Source organism: Anser cygnoides, chromosome 10, assembly GCF_040182565.1.
Source record: "Anser cygnoides isolate HZ-2024a breed goose chromosome 10, Taihu_goose_T2T_genome, whole genome shotgun sequence".
NCBI lineage: Eukaryota > Metazoa > Chordata > Aves > Anseriformes > Anatidae > Anser > Anser cygnoides.
The window spans coordinates 14,204,079-14,221,491 of NC_089882.1; the positions used below are offsets into that span (position 1 = coordinate 14,204,079).

The following is a 17,413-nucleotide window of genomic DNA, read 5'->3' on the forward strand; positions in this document are numbered from 1 at the left end:
TCAATGTGATGCTTGATCTGAAAAGTGTTACAATAATTAGCTTGTCATAGTTTGGAAAAGGGTGGGTATATCTTTTGATTGTGGTTAGCAGCTAGAGATGCAGGGAGCCCAAACAGTCTTTGTAGGAGCCATTGTTACCTGTATAATTACACTTTCAAGAAAAAATACAGAATTTTTGTTCTTTTCCAGAAGATGTGTATCTGCTATTTTTTTTTTTCCTTTTTCAAAGGACCTTTCTGTATATTTCCCGTGATTTTTGTCCTGGCTTATTTGGAGAGCTTTTATATTTCAGCTACTAAAGGTTTTTTTTCAGCTAAAAAAAACTTTTCACCTAATTTATTTTGATCTAAGTTCCTACAATTTGTTCTCCTATGAGAGCTCTCTGTCTTCTTTTCTACAGTCTTCTCTTAGTATTGCTTATGTTGGTGGTGTTGAGAAGACACACAAAGATTTGTATGGGGTCAAGTATTACGCCCTTCAAATAGAGTTGGCAGGCTTTGTAGAAAAGGAAAAGGTGAATAAACACTTTATTTCCATTTACACATTGCATCCAAGATGCAGGAGAAAAAGCAGAGATTTTCAGTGCTATCCTGCAAGTAAATAATTCCGGGATTAATAAGGTTAACTTCTCTAGACTGCTCTGAGTAGTCTAACCTAAATGATGTGCTCTAAGTTGTGTGACATACTGAGAATGAACCCCAGATCTGCCGAGTCTGATCGTAATGCACTTGATTTGGGATTCTCTTCTTCACTGCTTGTGCATTTTGAGTTCTTACTTCCAGGAATAGAAGATATGATAGGCAAGGATTAGAAGATGGGTTGCTAAAGTATATGCAGTGGTGGAGGATTAATTTGAGAATAGTTGCAGCTGAGTAAAACATAATAATGGCATGAATGCTGAAAATTGCACAGTAGCATTCGGCATGAACCTTTTCTTAGTACCAGTTCCACAGCTATCAAAAAGGGAAGACAGCAGAAAAGAAAATGATACAGAGAGTGGAGGTCTGCTACTGGTTTTGTTCTGTGCACATTCCACAGTATAATCCATTGTATGTTAATAAAAACATACTCAAGAAATGATCTCTAGAAAAGCGCTTTCCCATGGAGCATTTGGTTCTTGGATCTGAATTTTGAGGTTTCAGCCTTTCAAAAATGTTGTGTGTAAGTTTTCTGTACTGAGGACTCTTGTCCAAGTACTTAATATTTATTTAGGAGAGGTATTTTTTATTGCCAAAAATATCATTTCAGTATTAAAAACTTGGTATCTAATGTAAGGACTTCAGGCACAGTGGTCAACTCTCCAACGCCCATTAGTATGAATGCAACAGGTGGTAACATAAACATATTATCAGAAAAAACTTTTGGTTACACGCAAACCTGTAAAATCTTATTGAAAGATGGTTTACAGAACTGAAAGAAAAGCCAAAATGAAACCTTGTTAAACTAAATTGGCTTGGTCTGATCAAGCAGAGCCAAGACTGATCTTCAAAAGCTTATTTCACTCTTCTCTTCTGCTGAAGAACTCCTTCGAATAAGTACTAGAATGGCAACCTTATTAGATTTTAATATGGACATATTTTAATAGATTTTAATTTGTGAACAATGCTCTACTTTTCATGTGATAATCATAACAGGTGGAACACCCAGATTTTAGTGGTGGTGATGCTAGCCTTATTTATAAGCATACAGATATTTGCAGTAAAAGACTTTGAAGATTTTTTTTTCTTTTGTAATATGTGGAATGGAATAGGCTATGCAATCTTAGTTTTTTGTATTATCAATTAATTTGATGTAATAGTTTACAAGATTGCATTGTGCTTGGTGTTGTGCAAATGCACTGTAAGGAAAGCAATTTTGTTCTGAGCACTTCACAGTTGATTTTAACCAAGTCAAAAAACTGAATGAAAAAATTAATGGAAGCGGGTAGAAAAGCAGCGAGGCAGGTGCATGGATGGATATTGTACTACTACATTTCTGCTGGTACAGGTGCTTGGGGGAGAGTACACTGAATAAGCTATTCCATGATGTGGGTATATCTGATATCTGATTTGTAGACAGTAGCAAGTTATTGCAGTAGAGGTGGAGCAAATATCAACATAATTCTGGCCATTGTAATGCTACAGTTTTGTGAACAGAAATAGAACAAGGTAAGATGCAAATCTATGCTAACTTTAAATGATAGCATCATGTTCTTAGCCTCTTCACTTTCTGATTTCTGAATTGCGCACCCTTCTAGAACATCAGCCTCCTTAGAAGTGAGAAGGGTGTGACATGGCTTTATGCTTGTGATGTGCTTGTGTGCAATTAATTTTTTTCTTTCTTGCTCTTTCATTAATAGGTGACAAAGAAAGTCAAGTCTATGCAGATGTTCCACACTCCTGTGACTTACGCTATGCAGGGTGACAGGGTAGGCATCTGTGTGACCCAGTTTGATCCCAAACTACTGGAACGAGGGCTGATTTGCACCCCAGAATCACTTCACACCATCCATGCTGCAATAATTTCCCTGAAGAAAATCCAGTATTTTCGAGGAGCTCTTCAGACCAAGGCTAAATTCCATATCACCGTTGGTCATGAAACAGTCATGGGAAGAGTGATGTTTTTCAGTCCAGCTCCTGCTGACTTCAGTGAAGAAATTCAAGAGAATGTTTTTGATTTTGAAAAAGATTATCTTTATCAAGAGGAATATTTGTCCAAGGACTCGAAATCTTCAGAGGAGAACAAAGAAAATGATCAATCAGAAGTCCAGCTACCAAGACAACAGTGGGCTTTGCTAGAGTTTGAAAAACCCGTCACCTGCCCTAAACTGTGCCTTGTGATCGGCTCCAAGCTGGATACAGATATTCATGCAAACACCTGCAGATTGGCATTCCATGGGGTACTGCTCCAAGGCATGGAAGACAAGAACTACGTAGAGACTTTCCTTCCAAAGCTGAAAGTGTACAAGCTGAAGCACAAAGAAGGACAAGTGGAAAGGGTAAGCTGTTCTTTTGATGCTATACGTGGGAGAGGGGAAATCTTCGTTCTGTTTGAGTTACATATATTGGTGTGCAACAGAATTTTCACTGCTATATTCCAGAGTCTTTATATATGTTTTCTTATGTTTGTATACTTAATGTATTATATATTTCCTGTTTGCAAAGAGTCAGAGATGATTGCTTAAGAGTGACAAGTTTATTTAGGTCAATACAGTGTTAAGTAACTCGATACTGTTTTTTCATTGATCCGTTTGATGGTCTAGCCATTGTGTTCCTGCAAACTTGCCTTGTTTGTGTGCCTTCCTAAGTGGGTCATCTGTTCTTTTCAACATAACATGTATAACAGTTGACAAAACTTCCAGCTTTCCACTGATGTGTTTAACAGTCTGCAGTACATTAAAATGTAAAGATCTATGTCTTTAGATAGAGATGTGTAATATATAAATTTAATTGCTTACCCCTAAATGTGCATAGTTGAAAATTTTAGCAAGTGTTTACTTGATAAGTTGGTGTGCTAGGTGTTTTATGAACATCAGGGTAAAGAACTATTAATTTTTATTTTCCTAATCCAAAAGTTGGTTTAGTTGAACAAAACATTTAGCATTCTTGCTGCTGCTTCTCAGAATTCCATGGAAGCTGTTTTGAGTACTGAATAAGGTCTCTCCTTACTTTACGACAGGAGACGAAACACTCATCACCATAGCTCACTATGTTTGCAATTTATAGTGTAGGCTTCTTGAATACTTCGGTGTTTGTTTTACTAACTTAATAGTAAAAAATAAATGAAGTCCCTTCCAAGGGCATGATTTTGCATTAGTGAGATTCCTTTTCTAAATGCCTCACTATATTAATGAAATAGGCAATTCATATTTCTGCCCCGTTCTCTCAGAGGCTTCTGTGTTGGTTTTGCTTTTCCAGAGTTTCTCCTTTGTGTTTCCACTAATGACTTTAGAGGCCATTCTTTGCGAAGGAACTAGAGAACTTTGTGGTGTTGGTTTTATGCCAATTTTGTCAGTAGGAAGGTAGTTAACAAGAGGGTATCTAACTTTCTGAAAAACTTACCTTTAAGATGGGTCAGCAGTCACTCTTCAAAACTGTTAGAAGGTATCTTGTGATTTTCCGTTGTTAGAAATGGTCAGCTACCTTTCTTTTTGCCTGATGGTGATGTTGAACGAAAATATGGAGTCCAAAGTAGTCTGTGTTCTAAGCTGCAGAGAAGGTTAGACCAAAAGGGAATGTCTAGATACCAATTCTGCTCATTTTCATTTTTTTACATTGTATTCTTCTGTTGCTCTAATACTATTTGAACTCATGAAACGTTTGCCATTACCTCCACTAAAAATTTACTTGCTTGCGCATGGCCCATGCTGTTAAAATCCAGAGATGCCTGGCTTACTAAGTCCTTTTGTTTCTCTGTGGCTGTTAGGAATATGAATGAGAACAAAAGGTTTTGTGACCCCCAGAGATGTGTGGTGTTTGATTTTTTGTTTAACTGAAATGAACTGGTCTCGGCTTCTCGCTTTATTTTTGCTCCAGTGCATGGCACTTGCATATGGGTGTTGAAAACTTGCAGAGTGCCAAGTGTGAGAATGTAAATTGTCTGACTGAAGTAACTGACTGCAGAGAGCCTTGGCCATATATTTTTTTAATTTTTATTTAGTGCTATTTTTAAGTGCTTTGCCGGTTTACTTGTTCTGCTATAGATTTTACTGTGTAAGTAACAGAATAATGTTAATCATATTATCCAAATTTGTATTTCTTGTACAGAAAATCACCAATGAATGTAGGTTATTTAATATCTGGCCAGTGCACTAATTTACTAGGCTTATACATCAGTGAACTGTACAGATATAAACTCCAAGCTGGAGAGTTTGTTATCCCTCCTTCAAATGTCACAGTGTGACCTGTATATGGGCCTTGATCACAGTCTGTATGAATAGTACTTGGCCCTGTAAATGAACAGTTGCCACTGAACCATCAGCCTATCTACGGATTAGGCTTGTCCTCAGGTTCTGGCTCCTGCAGTACCGCAGATGCTCAGAGTTGGTGTTTTCCCTGATGCCTGCCAAAAGGACAGCGGAGCAAACGCTGCCGTAGCAAAAGCTCCTGCTGTGAAGTCAGAGGGGCATGCAGGGACTCGGGAGGGCTGGTGGGAAGAGGACTGGTGCCAGTTAGAGGCCTGCTGGGGAAGTACTTAGGGCATTTGTTGAGGGAGCTACTACGAAGTCTGTGCTTTCGCAGAGCAGAGAGCAGCAGGAACAATTGGGTGGTACAGCGACTTTTTTTAGTACACAAAGTCACTAGCTAATAGAAAATCTGAATCAGCTGGACCCACCCTGCTGCTGATGGATGGCTGGAGATTAGGATCGCTGAATTTAGGGTGTCTATTCTTGGCACCGGTACAGGAAAATTTCATTCTCTCTGTCGAGCAAGGAAGCTCCCCCCACCTCACCTTCCCTGGGGAGGCATTAAAAATAAATAAAAAATCCGAATTACCTTCATGAGAAGTGAACTTTTCTTCCAGAGAATACTGCTGGGGAAAATCGGCTTCAGAGCTTCCTGAGAGGCTGGGGGAGAGGAGGCCGGGTGCGTAACGTCTGCCCGCCCTGCTGCGGCAGAGTTGGGCCGTAGCCGGCTGAAGTGCTGCAGCCCTATCAGCTGGGGGCTCTCCCAGGCCCCCGCTTGCCACTAGAATTGAAATAAATTCCCTGCAGTTTAACCACTGGTTTGCCCAGGAGAAATCAGGCGTTTATGGTTTGGCTTTTTGTTTCTGTTGGGATTAATTTCAGAGCACTGATGGAACAGTACGAATTGTGAATTCATTAAGTTTCAGCATCACGGTGCTTTTTGTGTCTCCTGTGCACAGCACCCCCCTGGATTTTAAGGTTTATTTTCTTAATAAAAGGTGGATATTTATTTCCAAAGATGCTTTTTTGGCTCTCTGAGAGCAACGTTGACATTTCTGTTGTTTCAAATGGAAATCAAATCCATGAACTAGATAAACACCATATTTTTTAAAAGTCCAAATCATACATAAACTAGCCAGTGGCCTTGAATTAGTACATTTTATTGGAAACTTATGCATAAGCTCTCTGGATTTTCTTATCTGCTCCATTGATGGCAAATGTTCTACAAAAATTAAAGTGTCCTTCCACTTCTTTTGCACTGCTCCCTTTCCTTTTGGTATCTTGCCTCTCTAACACTGAGACTGAGTGGAGTGCTGGGAAAGAAAGTGTGACAGCCCACAGGGATCTTGAAATTTACCTCTTTGCAGTGTATCCTTGAGCCCCTCTCTCATGTTCTTGTTCATTTATGCACTAGCTGAAGGGTTTTGGTTTTTTTTTTAGGTATTTTACTGTAGTATCTCAGAAATTTGGCTTCAAAATATTTTTTGTCTTAGTGTTGTCTGAAGCCCTGCATGGTGTAGAAACCGTGCTCTAACCAAGATGGTAAATTTTTGGGGTCTGCACCCATGCTGGAATTGCATTTTGGTTATGAAGGAGTCATGCAATTAAAACTAGGGTTATGATTGTGCTTGATGCAATTAAACTGTTGCAGAGATGTGTGGATGGTTGTGTTTTGCTTTAATACAGATTTGTTTTGGGGTCAGAGTAAATCTTTAGGGATTAGCATTAAGGAAAATCAGAAGAGGGCCTTTGCAAAGGTTCGTATTTGCTTAACTTGATTTTAAAGTTATATGAAACACTAGTTCAGTTTGCTCATGCAGAGGGGACTTGAGAGGGAAGAAGTACAGTGGAAGGAAGTTTCTGTCAAGAGTGCTTTCTTGCGTGGTTATGTGGAGGCAGGCTGTGGCCCTCTGGGTACTTTCTTTTGCAAAACCTTGGCTGCCTGACAAATATACTTTAAATAGGAAAAAGTGCTAGGCTGGCAACAAGTGGCTTGTACTGATTTAAAAAAAAAAAAAGTAAAAGCAGAGCTGGGAGTGCTATTGTGAACACCAGTGTTGCTTTAAGGATAGTGATGTGGGAGTCTTGGTAGAAAAAAAGCAGCAAATGAGATGCTGTGAAGAAAGTTTGTGCCTTGGAATGGTGGTCATGAGGGTGGGCTTGCAAAGCTGTAGCAGGTCAGCAGCCCCTGGAGTCAGACAAGCAAATTATGAAGGTAAACAGTGTCTGTTGTCCTTGGTCGTGTGCCTCTGGAGAGAGGCTGCTCACGTACCAGCCCTGCTCAGTTCTTCGGGGGAAAAGTCTTGTGTTAATCCTAAACATCTCTGAAATATCTTCCTCTGATTTTTTTTTTTCCTACCTCGAAGCAGCATCACAGCTTAATTCCAGTGTGACTCACGAAGCAGTTACTCAGTTCCTGGGATAAATCCTTTATGTTTATCATATTATTTGCTCTCTGACTTCCATGGACATGCAGGTTGAATGCAGTGAATTTCAACTGAAAGGTGAACTGTACAAGTGCATCATGCTTTCCTGCATGACTCAGATATTCTGCCCGTTTTGAGAAGTGTTTGCACAAGCAGGGTTTATCTTAGGATGGTTGTCGCAGGGTCCTATTGTTAAGGATGCTCGTAAATCAGTAGTTCTTGGGGAGAGACAAAAAGAGAAGGAAAACTCTTGCCTTGTTTGCAGAGCACAAGCTGCACCTTATGCACTTTCAAGCTTGTTAAGTGAAAATAAATGCAGACCTCAATTGTGATTTTTTCCCATTTCAAGCATAACAATGTTTTTTTCTACGAGAATGGGCTTGTCCTTCCTAAAGATAACTTTTTTCTATATTCATCTGACGTTAAGAAGAATGAATTCTCTGTGTACTTCAATGTTTTCATGTATTTTCTTCACTATTTGCCTTGCTTTTAGGCTGTGCTTACTTGATGGTAATCAAGTTGCACTTTGTTTCTTCAGCAGTTTCCTTTCATGTGTCATGGCCATGGGGCTGTCCTAGTTCCTATTCACAGCCAAGCTGTTCCTGAGTTTTGTGGGTTGCTGGACGGTGAATTTTCTTATTTTCTTCTTATGGGGACTGGGGCCATCGTGTAGCTAGCATGCTCAATTTCCAGAGGATCACTTATTGCCTAATAACAAGGTGTTACTGATTGTTTGAGTATTGGTGTGATCTGAGTGTCCCCAAGGAGAAAAGTATTGTTGCAGGAGCGAGATGTGAAAGCAGGGTAAGTTATCAAGATTTTTATCAGAGAGGCAGAGCATCTGAGCGGAAGATAAAAAGCTTATCTTTCAGCATCTTTTAAGTGTTGTTTTTTTTCTCTCACAGTAGGATAACCAGAGTTGTGTCAGAGCAAATGCATTTCTTGAGTGGTCAAATGCAAGATCTTTGTCATCACCACTTAATAGATCCTTCTGGCCTTTCTGAAGAGGGGATGAGATGGTGGAGATGAGTAATAGTAAGCAGCTGCAGGAAATCTGTGAGGAAAATATTATTTAAATATGTTGACTACCAGCCTATGGTATACCCAAACTATGCTTTAGCGAGCTGGTGTTTCTGAGCAGGCATTTTGAAGTGAAGTGGTTGCGAAAATGGCATTTAAAAACTTTAATAGTTATCAGCCATATTTTCGTACAGCTCTGTATGGCTTTTTTTATGACTGAAAATACCAACATATAATTTACAGAGTGCATGTCAAGTTCATAATAGCTCAGCCACACACTAAACCAAACTGCTGAAGGAGGAAAAATGGACTTGCCTATGAATGAAGGGGGTACATCCAACATGGTTCACGTGAGGCATGAGGCCTAGCTTTAGGGAAGGTCGCCTTTGCTTGGGGATAAGAGAAGATTTCTGAGGAGAGGGTCACGTGAGAGCAATTTCAGTATATTTTTCACTGAATTCTTTCCAGATATTAGTAATACCAGAATTTGTTTCACAGGGTTGTGCCCATGCACTGTATGTAAACTATTTGTCATGGAAATGCTGTTCCTTGCATTTTCTGTTGCATAGTTGTGGTGCTGCTAGGAACAAGAAGTAAATTTTATCTGCTTAGGTAGTTGGATTCTTCCATCCAACTTCTGGATAGGGGACATTTCGTTGGCTTACTGGGGCTAAAGCTTTGCTGTTTACTTATAGCTGCACTGTAGCTCCAGCAGGATAGCAAGTAAAACACTGCATCAGTCAGGCAACGACAGACACTTTGTGCCACAAGATCTGGGTGACTGACGTGGTGTGCAGAGTCATGTAGGCACAGGCAGGCAGGGCCTAAGACCAGGCCGATCAGTGAAAACTAAAGGAGTGCTGCCTGCAGGCACTGGCAGTGACCTGGGCTGTCCGCAGAACCTCTGTGACTGCGGCTGGGAGAAGTGGTGGATGTCACTCCATCTACTGTAAACATGCAGACGCCACAATTAATATTTTTCCTGCTTTGAAGTCTGAACATGAGTTTGTTTGGTTCTGCTTGGCTGCTGATGGTATGCTAAATACAGTAATAATACAGAGATGAAGGCAATCAGGTGAATAAAAGCGCACAGCACATTCACTAGTTAAAATGCACTGTAAAATAGGAATATAAAAGATGCATTTATTTATTGGCTCTTGTTCTGTTTCTGAGTAAAAGGTTTTGTGAAGGAAGCTTAGTGGGGGAAGGGAGGGCTGTATGCTCATTACACAGAAATACCATTTTTGTTAAACAGCACTGAGAAGAGTGCTGATTTTTACTGACTGACGCAACATATGGATTAACAGAGTTTAATAAATTTGTCAAAAAAGTGTACCAGCGAAGTCACAGAATCTGCTTACTCATATGAAAAGCGTGATATTTTGTTCACTCACCAACAAAAGAATGGCATGTTCCACATGACTGGGTAGTAGAATTTTGCAAGGTTTGAGTAACACCTATGGTTATTATTTATATTATTGAATTTAAAATGCAGACATGCTTTTGGGTCTTACAAGTGTATGGACAGCTGGTCTTGATTTTTCTGAGGTTGTGTAAGAGTCACCTGTGGGGGAATCGGTTTGTCAGTAAGGCAACCAATACACCATTTTATTTATTGGATACAAAAATAAATTAAGAATGTTACTTAGGTTGCAAAATCAAGTACTTGAAAGTTAGGAAATACCAGATTTACAGTTGCCTATGCAACATTAATTCTGTTCCCCTGTGCCTCTGCTCTGTGCACTTAATAAGGCAGGGTTCCTGTGAAATTTTTTTGGATGTGGTCATGTAAAGACTATATCATGGGGCATATCAAAGAGGGACAGGAATAAGGTTGTATGGACATCTGGCATTTCTTAACTTCTTAAGTGCTCAATTCTGCAACTTAAATAACTTAGGTTTTATATAAATGTAATTTCCTAGGCATTTTTAAAGTACAAAGGTAAAGTGAAACTAAAAACACATATTACTGAACTGTAACCATCCCTCTACTGTATGCCTTCACTAGGATTTGAATTACAAATGTTCACCAGCGTAGCACAGATTTGTATGGCTCGATATCGTGAGCTGTGTTAACCAGGCATCGGAAGGAAGCTGCTGTCCAGGAGAGATGACGGGCTGCTGGACTTGGGGCAGGGGGTCCAGAGGGTGGAGCTGCAGAACGTCAGGGGAGGGGACAGACTTGGGGGGTTTGTATGTCCGTGTGGAGTCTTCAGAGAAGGATACGAGTCCGTTGAGTTGGCCCTCTCCTCTCTATCACTGTTAATTGCTCTGGGCGACCCTTTGCTAGCCTGTCTTAATTCCCTGATTAATTTTCTGTGAGGATTTTTTAAGCCTCTGTTCTTTGTTTTCCTCTGACCTCCCCAAGTTACATCTGGGCAGTTTCCTGTAGAAAAAAAATTACTATCACTGTGCTTGTTAACTTACTGCTATGCACCCATTAGGCACTGTCCAAAATGAACTTTGTCTTGTCTCGCTGATGTTTCCTTTTGAGTGTTTAAAACCTCAGAGCCTGAGGTTGCCATATTAAAATACTTAAAAGCGGTTGAAGAAAATGTTTGAGTGTTCTTCAGTCGTGGAGATAAAACCAGAGTCTTTGTGGTTGATCAGAATCATGGCCTGGGAGCCCTCCCCAGTTTGGCAGTCGTCTCTGCATCCTTCCATCACGGCCAGGTTGAATTTTAAAAGCTATGCGGCAGCTGGTGTTGATGTCTCCAGGCATGCATGGGGTACAAACAGAGCAGTAACATCCTCATATACCTTTACAGTGCATGTTTCCTTCACCTCTTTTTAAATTCAGTCAGGTCTGGTACGCAGCTGTTACTCCCTTATGGGCAGACTCAATAATAAAGACTCCTCTTCCACTACTGTGCTGGTTTTAACCAGGTTGTAGGGATGGCAGAATGCTCAGGGAAGGGAAGGGTGTTTATGGCCACCTGTCAGAAATTCCCAAATGCAATTGCACCTTTACAGGGAAAGAAGGCAAAAGGCAAAGGAAGGAAGAGGTTTCTTTGATGCGAGAAATGTGGCTGGGGAGAGATGTGGCCATCTGAAAGCCAAAGTCGGTGGATATGTGGAGGTGCCCTTGTGCTGGGTTCTTGCTCTATTAGAAAAGCAGCAATGAGACATGAAGTACAGAAGGAGATGAACTTTTCTTCTCATCTGTCCTCGATGGATCTTCGAGGCAGAAATTTAGTCTGTTTGCTTGGAAGATGATGAGTAGGTCTTTAGAGCCCAGCACGCAACTAAAAGCTTCTAGTGCTGGAGGGAATTCCAGGAAGAAAAGCCTCTGATACTTTTACGTTGATGTAAGCTCTTAAGGAAAAGATGTAGCTGACCAAATTTTTCTTTGTACCAAGTCCTTCACCTGTAGCTCTTGGTAATAAACCAAAAACTAGAACAGTCTTTGGAGAATCAAACTGCAAACCCCATTGTCAATGAAATCCTGTCAGTTTCTTTCTATTTTGTCCTTCTGCGGCCTCACGTACAGCCATTTCCTAAATGCACAAACCCTTTTAAAAAAAAAGAGTAGGAATTTGCAGCCTCCAAAATATTCCCATTTCTGACAGAAATAGAAACTGTTCTGAAACTTTTTCTGGAAACAAATGAGTTCTTACTGATCATGATGATGTCTCAAGTGTACTTTTTCTAAAGTACAGTAAGGCAATAAAAATACTTGGTATTTTCAGATTTAGTCTTATATTCTTTTTGTTCCTTCCCCCCTCCTGTTTTCTGCTTTGATTTCAATGGATAATTTTGTTTGCTGAAGATACTCCTCAGACATGTTTATCACTTTTTAAAATCTTTTTTGCTAATTGAAAACCATCCATAAGTTGAATCAGAAAAGGTTGCTCTTTTCTGTCTTTCTAGCATTCAATATTTATGTTTTATTACCTTTTAATATAAGTTAATATTTTACTTTCTCTGAAATCTTATATTTCCTATCTCACTGTAGCACTGGTTTGTTTGATCTGCAGTTGCATGTTTCAGTTCTGATCCTCATATTTCTTTCCAAAGTAGTGTTAAGATATGAAGTTATCTGCCCTCCGAATGCATGTGACAGATTGTTTGAGGGTGTTCAGATGACAGTATTTTCTAAGCTTTCTTAAAAATGAGGGTGGTTTAACAGGGTAGGTGGCGTAGCTTGCTATTCCTGCTCAAAGGGAAATCCCATAGGTCTTCCTTGGCGTTACACTATGGTTTGCACTGGGTGCCAGTGCATGTAACTGCGGTTTTGTGAGCAATGTGCTGTAGCAATATGCTGTGTACTAAGCACTGCTGAGTTGGAGAGTGTGAGGAACTTTATATTCTTCTGTGAACTTTTTGGTATTAGCACAAGGGTTATTTGCCAGAGATGTACGTACTTCACCTATGGTTATAAAGTGCTATTTACTTTTTTCCCTGCAAACACAAAAGCCAAGTGGGAAGGGATATTTCATAAACTCAGTGCTATTGTGTCCTCTGGTCTAAGCCATAAAACAAGAGTAACAGAGACGTTCCCTTTGAACTTGAAATCCCTTTCTAAGCTGCTGATCTAACCCAAGTGAGAGGGGGAGACTATACCAGCCAGAAATTTCTCTTCTGAGTATTTCTCCCCCTCCCGCCCCCTTTTCTTTTTTAAAGTCCTTAAGTGAGTTTGATGCTGCACCTCTGCCCATAAATTTAAAAAAATATTATCGTAATGTAGGTCAGTGAACTGAAACGCCACTGTACACCATGGGGGATTAAAGTCAGAGAGGCAGCCCTCTCCCACTCCCACTAGGTCATATGACAATATAAACAAGAAATGCAAGGAGCCTTCAGCTTTTTCTTGCCCTAATCCTTTGTTTATGCAGCACTTAAACTGACTTTTGGGGTCGTCTCTGTCTGGCATTAAAGCCCTAAAGCTTTTTGAAGTTTCCCTGAAGTTAATAAAATTAGTCTGCCCTCATTGCTAGGCCCCTTGCTGCTGCTTCAGAGCAGACTGTGCGTATCCCTTACTGTCTTTGCGGCATTTGGCTTTTTAAGTTAATAATATTTTATAACAAAAAAAGTGTTTGAGAGAAAAGCAGAAAGATCTCCCAAAAGGCTATTCAGCTAATAGGCAAAGTGATTGCCATTGTAGATGTTCTGAGAACTCAGAGGGGATTAACTTAAAATCCAGCGATTGGAGGTAAATTACTGGTAAAGTAATTGGAAGTGTTGAGTTTCAATCGGCAAGAGCAACACACGTTTCTGTGGCTTTTTACAAACAAAGACTAAAAAGTCTATTTTTTCAGTTATTTTTTATGAAATTGTCTTAAAGCCGAGAAAAATTGCTTTGTAGCAATAATCTCCAAGCTCTACCTCTTCAATTTATTTTCCTGCAGAGAGCGATCAGTTACCTTAGTTCTTGTTCCAGCAGCCATCTCTCGTTATTTAGTCGTCTTCAGGGGTAAATTGGTCATAGGCCGATTTGGGGTGAATAGATATTATTAAACATATAACAATATCTAGTGTAGGGGACTGAGACCTCAGGATATAGTGGTTTTATTCCCAGTAGGCATGCAGGCAAGTTGCTGAGTGCTTTCTATCTCAGCACTGCTGAAGCTGTTATTTTTCTAATGGCATATACAAATAGAAGGAATAATGGAGGCATGGACACAATAGTAACGATTGGCTGAAGGAGGTGTTTTTTTCATATTGACCAGCCAGGTGAAAGAAGCGGTGCAGCTGGAGTCCTCAGTTACCTTGCTGGACCCATGTGTACAAGGGTAAAGCCATAAAAAGCACATTTAAAAAAAAGTTTTTTGAAAAATTAAAAGGGTATTGAGTATGGCAAGCCTAACTGGTGATGGATTTTGTTTTTGTTATATAATCATGTGCATATATTAACTGTAGTTGTCACTACTGGTTTACTCAGAAGTGCCTGTTGCCTGTAGCATCTATAGAAATTGTTCAAGGGTGGATTTTTTTCTGACAGTCTTGCTGGGGAGGCTAAACTGAACTGTGCTGGCAAAGTACAGTTGTTCACCCTGTAATGCACTTTTTAATTAAGTCAAATTTAACGTTGAAGCACTCTTGGACAAATAAAAGATGTTTATATTGTCTAAAGTTGGCCTCCTGGGCCATTTTGGGGGGTAACTACAGAAAGCAGATCTGTGGAGGAGCCTCACTGGAGTGTAAGAGACTGCGTTTCAGACACAAGGGAAGAAGCGCGTAGCCTGCAGTGGAGGGGAGGGGGTGTTCAGGTCTGAAATTCTTGTTTTAGGAATAAAAGATTTATAGGAAGAAGTAATATTTTTATTTGACCACCTCATACAATGGGAAAAATGATGAATGTTTTGAGAACGTAAGTGCAGCTTCAGGTTGGAATTAACAGCTTCTTTTTCTGATAGTCTGCTACTTCAGACCCAAAGAAAGGCAAGTGTGCCTGAAAGCTTATCTACCCCCCACCTGTATCAGACGCTTCAGTAAAAGACATTATTCGGTTTTAAATTTAAGCCAGAGGTTGCCAAGCAGTGATACTACCATTATGGGTTCACAAGCTGCTTGGAAGCAGTTTGGTGGTGTGGGGAGAAAAGGGGGGAAAAAACAAAGGGAAAAAAATCCTGAACCTTCTGGTAAAAAAAGTCTGGGAGCGGATATTCAGGCAACGAATGTTGTTGAGGCATCTGAATGCTTCTGCCTACAGCTTTGACTCCTCTGCAAGTGGAGCTAGTGGGGCTGCCGTTATCTCCTAGCGAAGGAAGGGCTGCAGGCATCTCCGTCCTGCGTGCGCGCGGGGCCCGGGGCAGGGCGAGGTGCTGCCATGCTGCTCTGGGGTGAGGCTGTGCTCACTGCACAGCCATTTCGGGGCTGGTTACGGCTGAGCAAGTAAACCCCATTTCAAACAAAAGGAAACAAATTTAATTTGAGATTTAGGGCGATATGATGAGCTGAGATTGTTTGGCCTTAATATAAAGGCATATGATGAGCTGAGATTGTTTGGCCTTAATATAAAGGCGTACGTATTTAACAACAGTAATAATCAAGAATGCTAGGGGTTTGAATCTGTGTGCGCGCTCCTGTTTGAGGAATAGGCTTCCAGGGAAGGAGAGCAGCTTAATAAACCTGCAACACTTCAAGGTGCCATTTAAATGGAATAAGGGGACTGTTCAAAGTCAGGTACAAATTTTGACCATTCTAAGTTACTTTAAATTTTTCTGTGTTTAACTAAAAATTGCTCTCGAGATAGGAGGAGCAGCAGCTTCTGCCACCAAAAAAAAAAAATCACAGGAAGGTTTAAGTAATACCTGCTTATTTCTTTTGATAAGTAAATAAATGCTCTTGCTGTGGCTGTGAGGTAGAGTAACTGCAGACATTAGGTATACAAGGATATTCACACCTACCGGATTAGGCTCACTTGACTGCACCTTATACTTTGTAATGCCTGAGGGAGGGTTGTTTATCTTGCCTTACCCGCCAACCTTGCTGCTTCATGTTCCTGATAGCTTAATTAAGAATCCAGACTTGGAATGGTTCTTCCCACTGGGTTACAAACCTTGAAATTAAAATTGGATACAATGGTCACAAGGCTTTTAGTTTAACAAATCAATGTGTATGTAAAGGTGAATATTTAAAAGGCTGTATTTAGAAACTCTGAGTAATTGTCGTTTCTTTTAAAGTGTAGCTATTGGAGTGCAGTTCTGGAGCTACGAGACAGAAATGTTTATGTTGGAGATAATGTACTTAGCTGTAGGACAAGTAATGGAATAAACTTTGTGGGCATAGGTACTTAAGTGACTTTCATGGAAAGGTTTCAAGCAGAAAAGAGATCTTTATTAACTGATCTTTGCAGTGTGTTCAGATGCAGGGTTTAGTCTTTCTGTATTAAAAGAAAGGAGGTGAAAGAAGAAATTTATTAATTCATAGTCTTCTATAGTTTTGGACACTAATTGCCTTAAGCTCAGCAGTTTAGATGACTAATCTAGAGTTTTTTGTTCATTTGGGGATAAATGGTTTTCCAAGGGCGGGGTGATAGAAGTCACCAGAGTATCTCAGATATTTTTCTTGTAAGGTTGTAGATTCATAATGCCCTATTTCTTTTGCAGGTCATGGATGATTACAGCGTGATTGGTCGTTCATTGTTTAAAAAGGAAACGAACATCCAGATTTTTGTGGGCCTAAAAATCAAACTATCTACAGGAGAAGATGGAATAATAGATGGTGGTTTTGGACAAAGTGGCAAATTTAAAATCCGAATTCCAGGTGGGTGCTCAACAGCTGACATACTCTAATCTGTGTTAAGTATAGGAGATCTTCCTATATTGCAAGTCTGAATGTTTCCAATAATTTCCTGAAGTTTGTGGCATCAGATCCAAACCAGTTGGACCAATTTGGTGGATTTTACTTCTAATTAAATGATGGTGATTGACTTGCGTTATGAGACTTAATGGCCTGAAGCCACATCCCCTGTGTGTGAGTAGACTGAGGTCTCAAAATTACTTTTTTTAACTGTCAGTACCATAGAAATCATGCACTGTCCAGAAAGGTTTGTGGAAATCTCTCCTCTCAATATATGTATGGTTTTCTCCAGAACCCTTCTGATTAGAAGAAAACAAACCTGCAATCATTTTTACCTGTAGCTACTTATTAAATAGCAAATACTGGATGCAAGTTCCTTAACTCGTCTCTGTTCTGCATATTACAACCTATCTTGCCTTCAAGCAAAAACTGTACACGCTTTGATAAATGAGTTTTTAGAGATATTGAGAGGGTTTTTTTATTGCTTCTCTTCTGGTTTTATGATATTATATAGTACTGTATTTTTCATCCTTGGTGAGTTACAGCGAGGATTTATGCCTCCTTAGCTTAGAGCATGGGGAATGATGGGTACTAGAGTTTATAAGTGTCATTACTATTGCTTTTTTTAAAGTAGAAAAGTTGTTCAGAGCCTTTTCAACAGGCAATAATAGGTGCTGCATTTAGCTCAAATCCGTGGGATAAGATTTTAAAGATACTAGTAGTACTTTGTTTCTCTAGCGTTTTCAGCCCATTTGTCACTAGTTAATCCTCCACCCTTTTTAGGGAGACGAGCAAGATGATTCTATTGTATAAGTGGAAAAAAAATTGTGATGTTTTA

The 17,413-nt window shown here is 39.9% G+C and overlaps 1 protein-coding gene across 7 annotated transcripts in view; it reads left to right on the forward strand.

Moving 5' to 3' along the window:
* The window catches only part of EEFSEC (eukaryotic elongation factor, selenocysteine-tRNA specific), a 166,556-nt gene that overhangs the window by 106,530 nt on the left and 42,613 nt on the right, over positions 1-17,413 (forward strand). For all 7 annotated transcript variants that reach the window (XM_048073341.2, XM_048073346.2, XM_048073315.2 and 4 more), the window contains exons 5-6: positions 2,339-2,977; positions 16,383-16,539. In XM_048073341.2, coding sequence (XP_047929298.2) covers positions 2,339-2,977; positions 16,383-16,539 — 796 coding nt within the window. The remainder of the gene's footprint in view (positions 1-2,338; positions 2,978-16,382; positions 16,540-17,413) is intronic.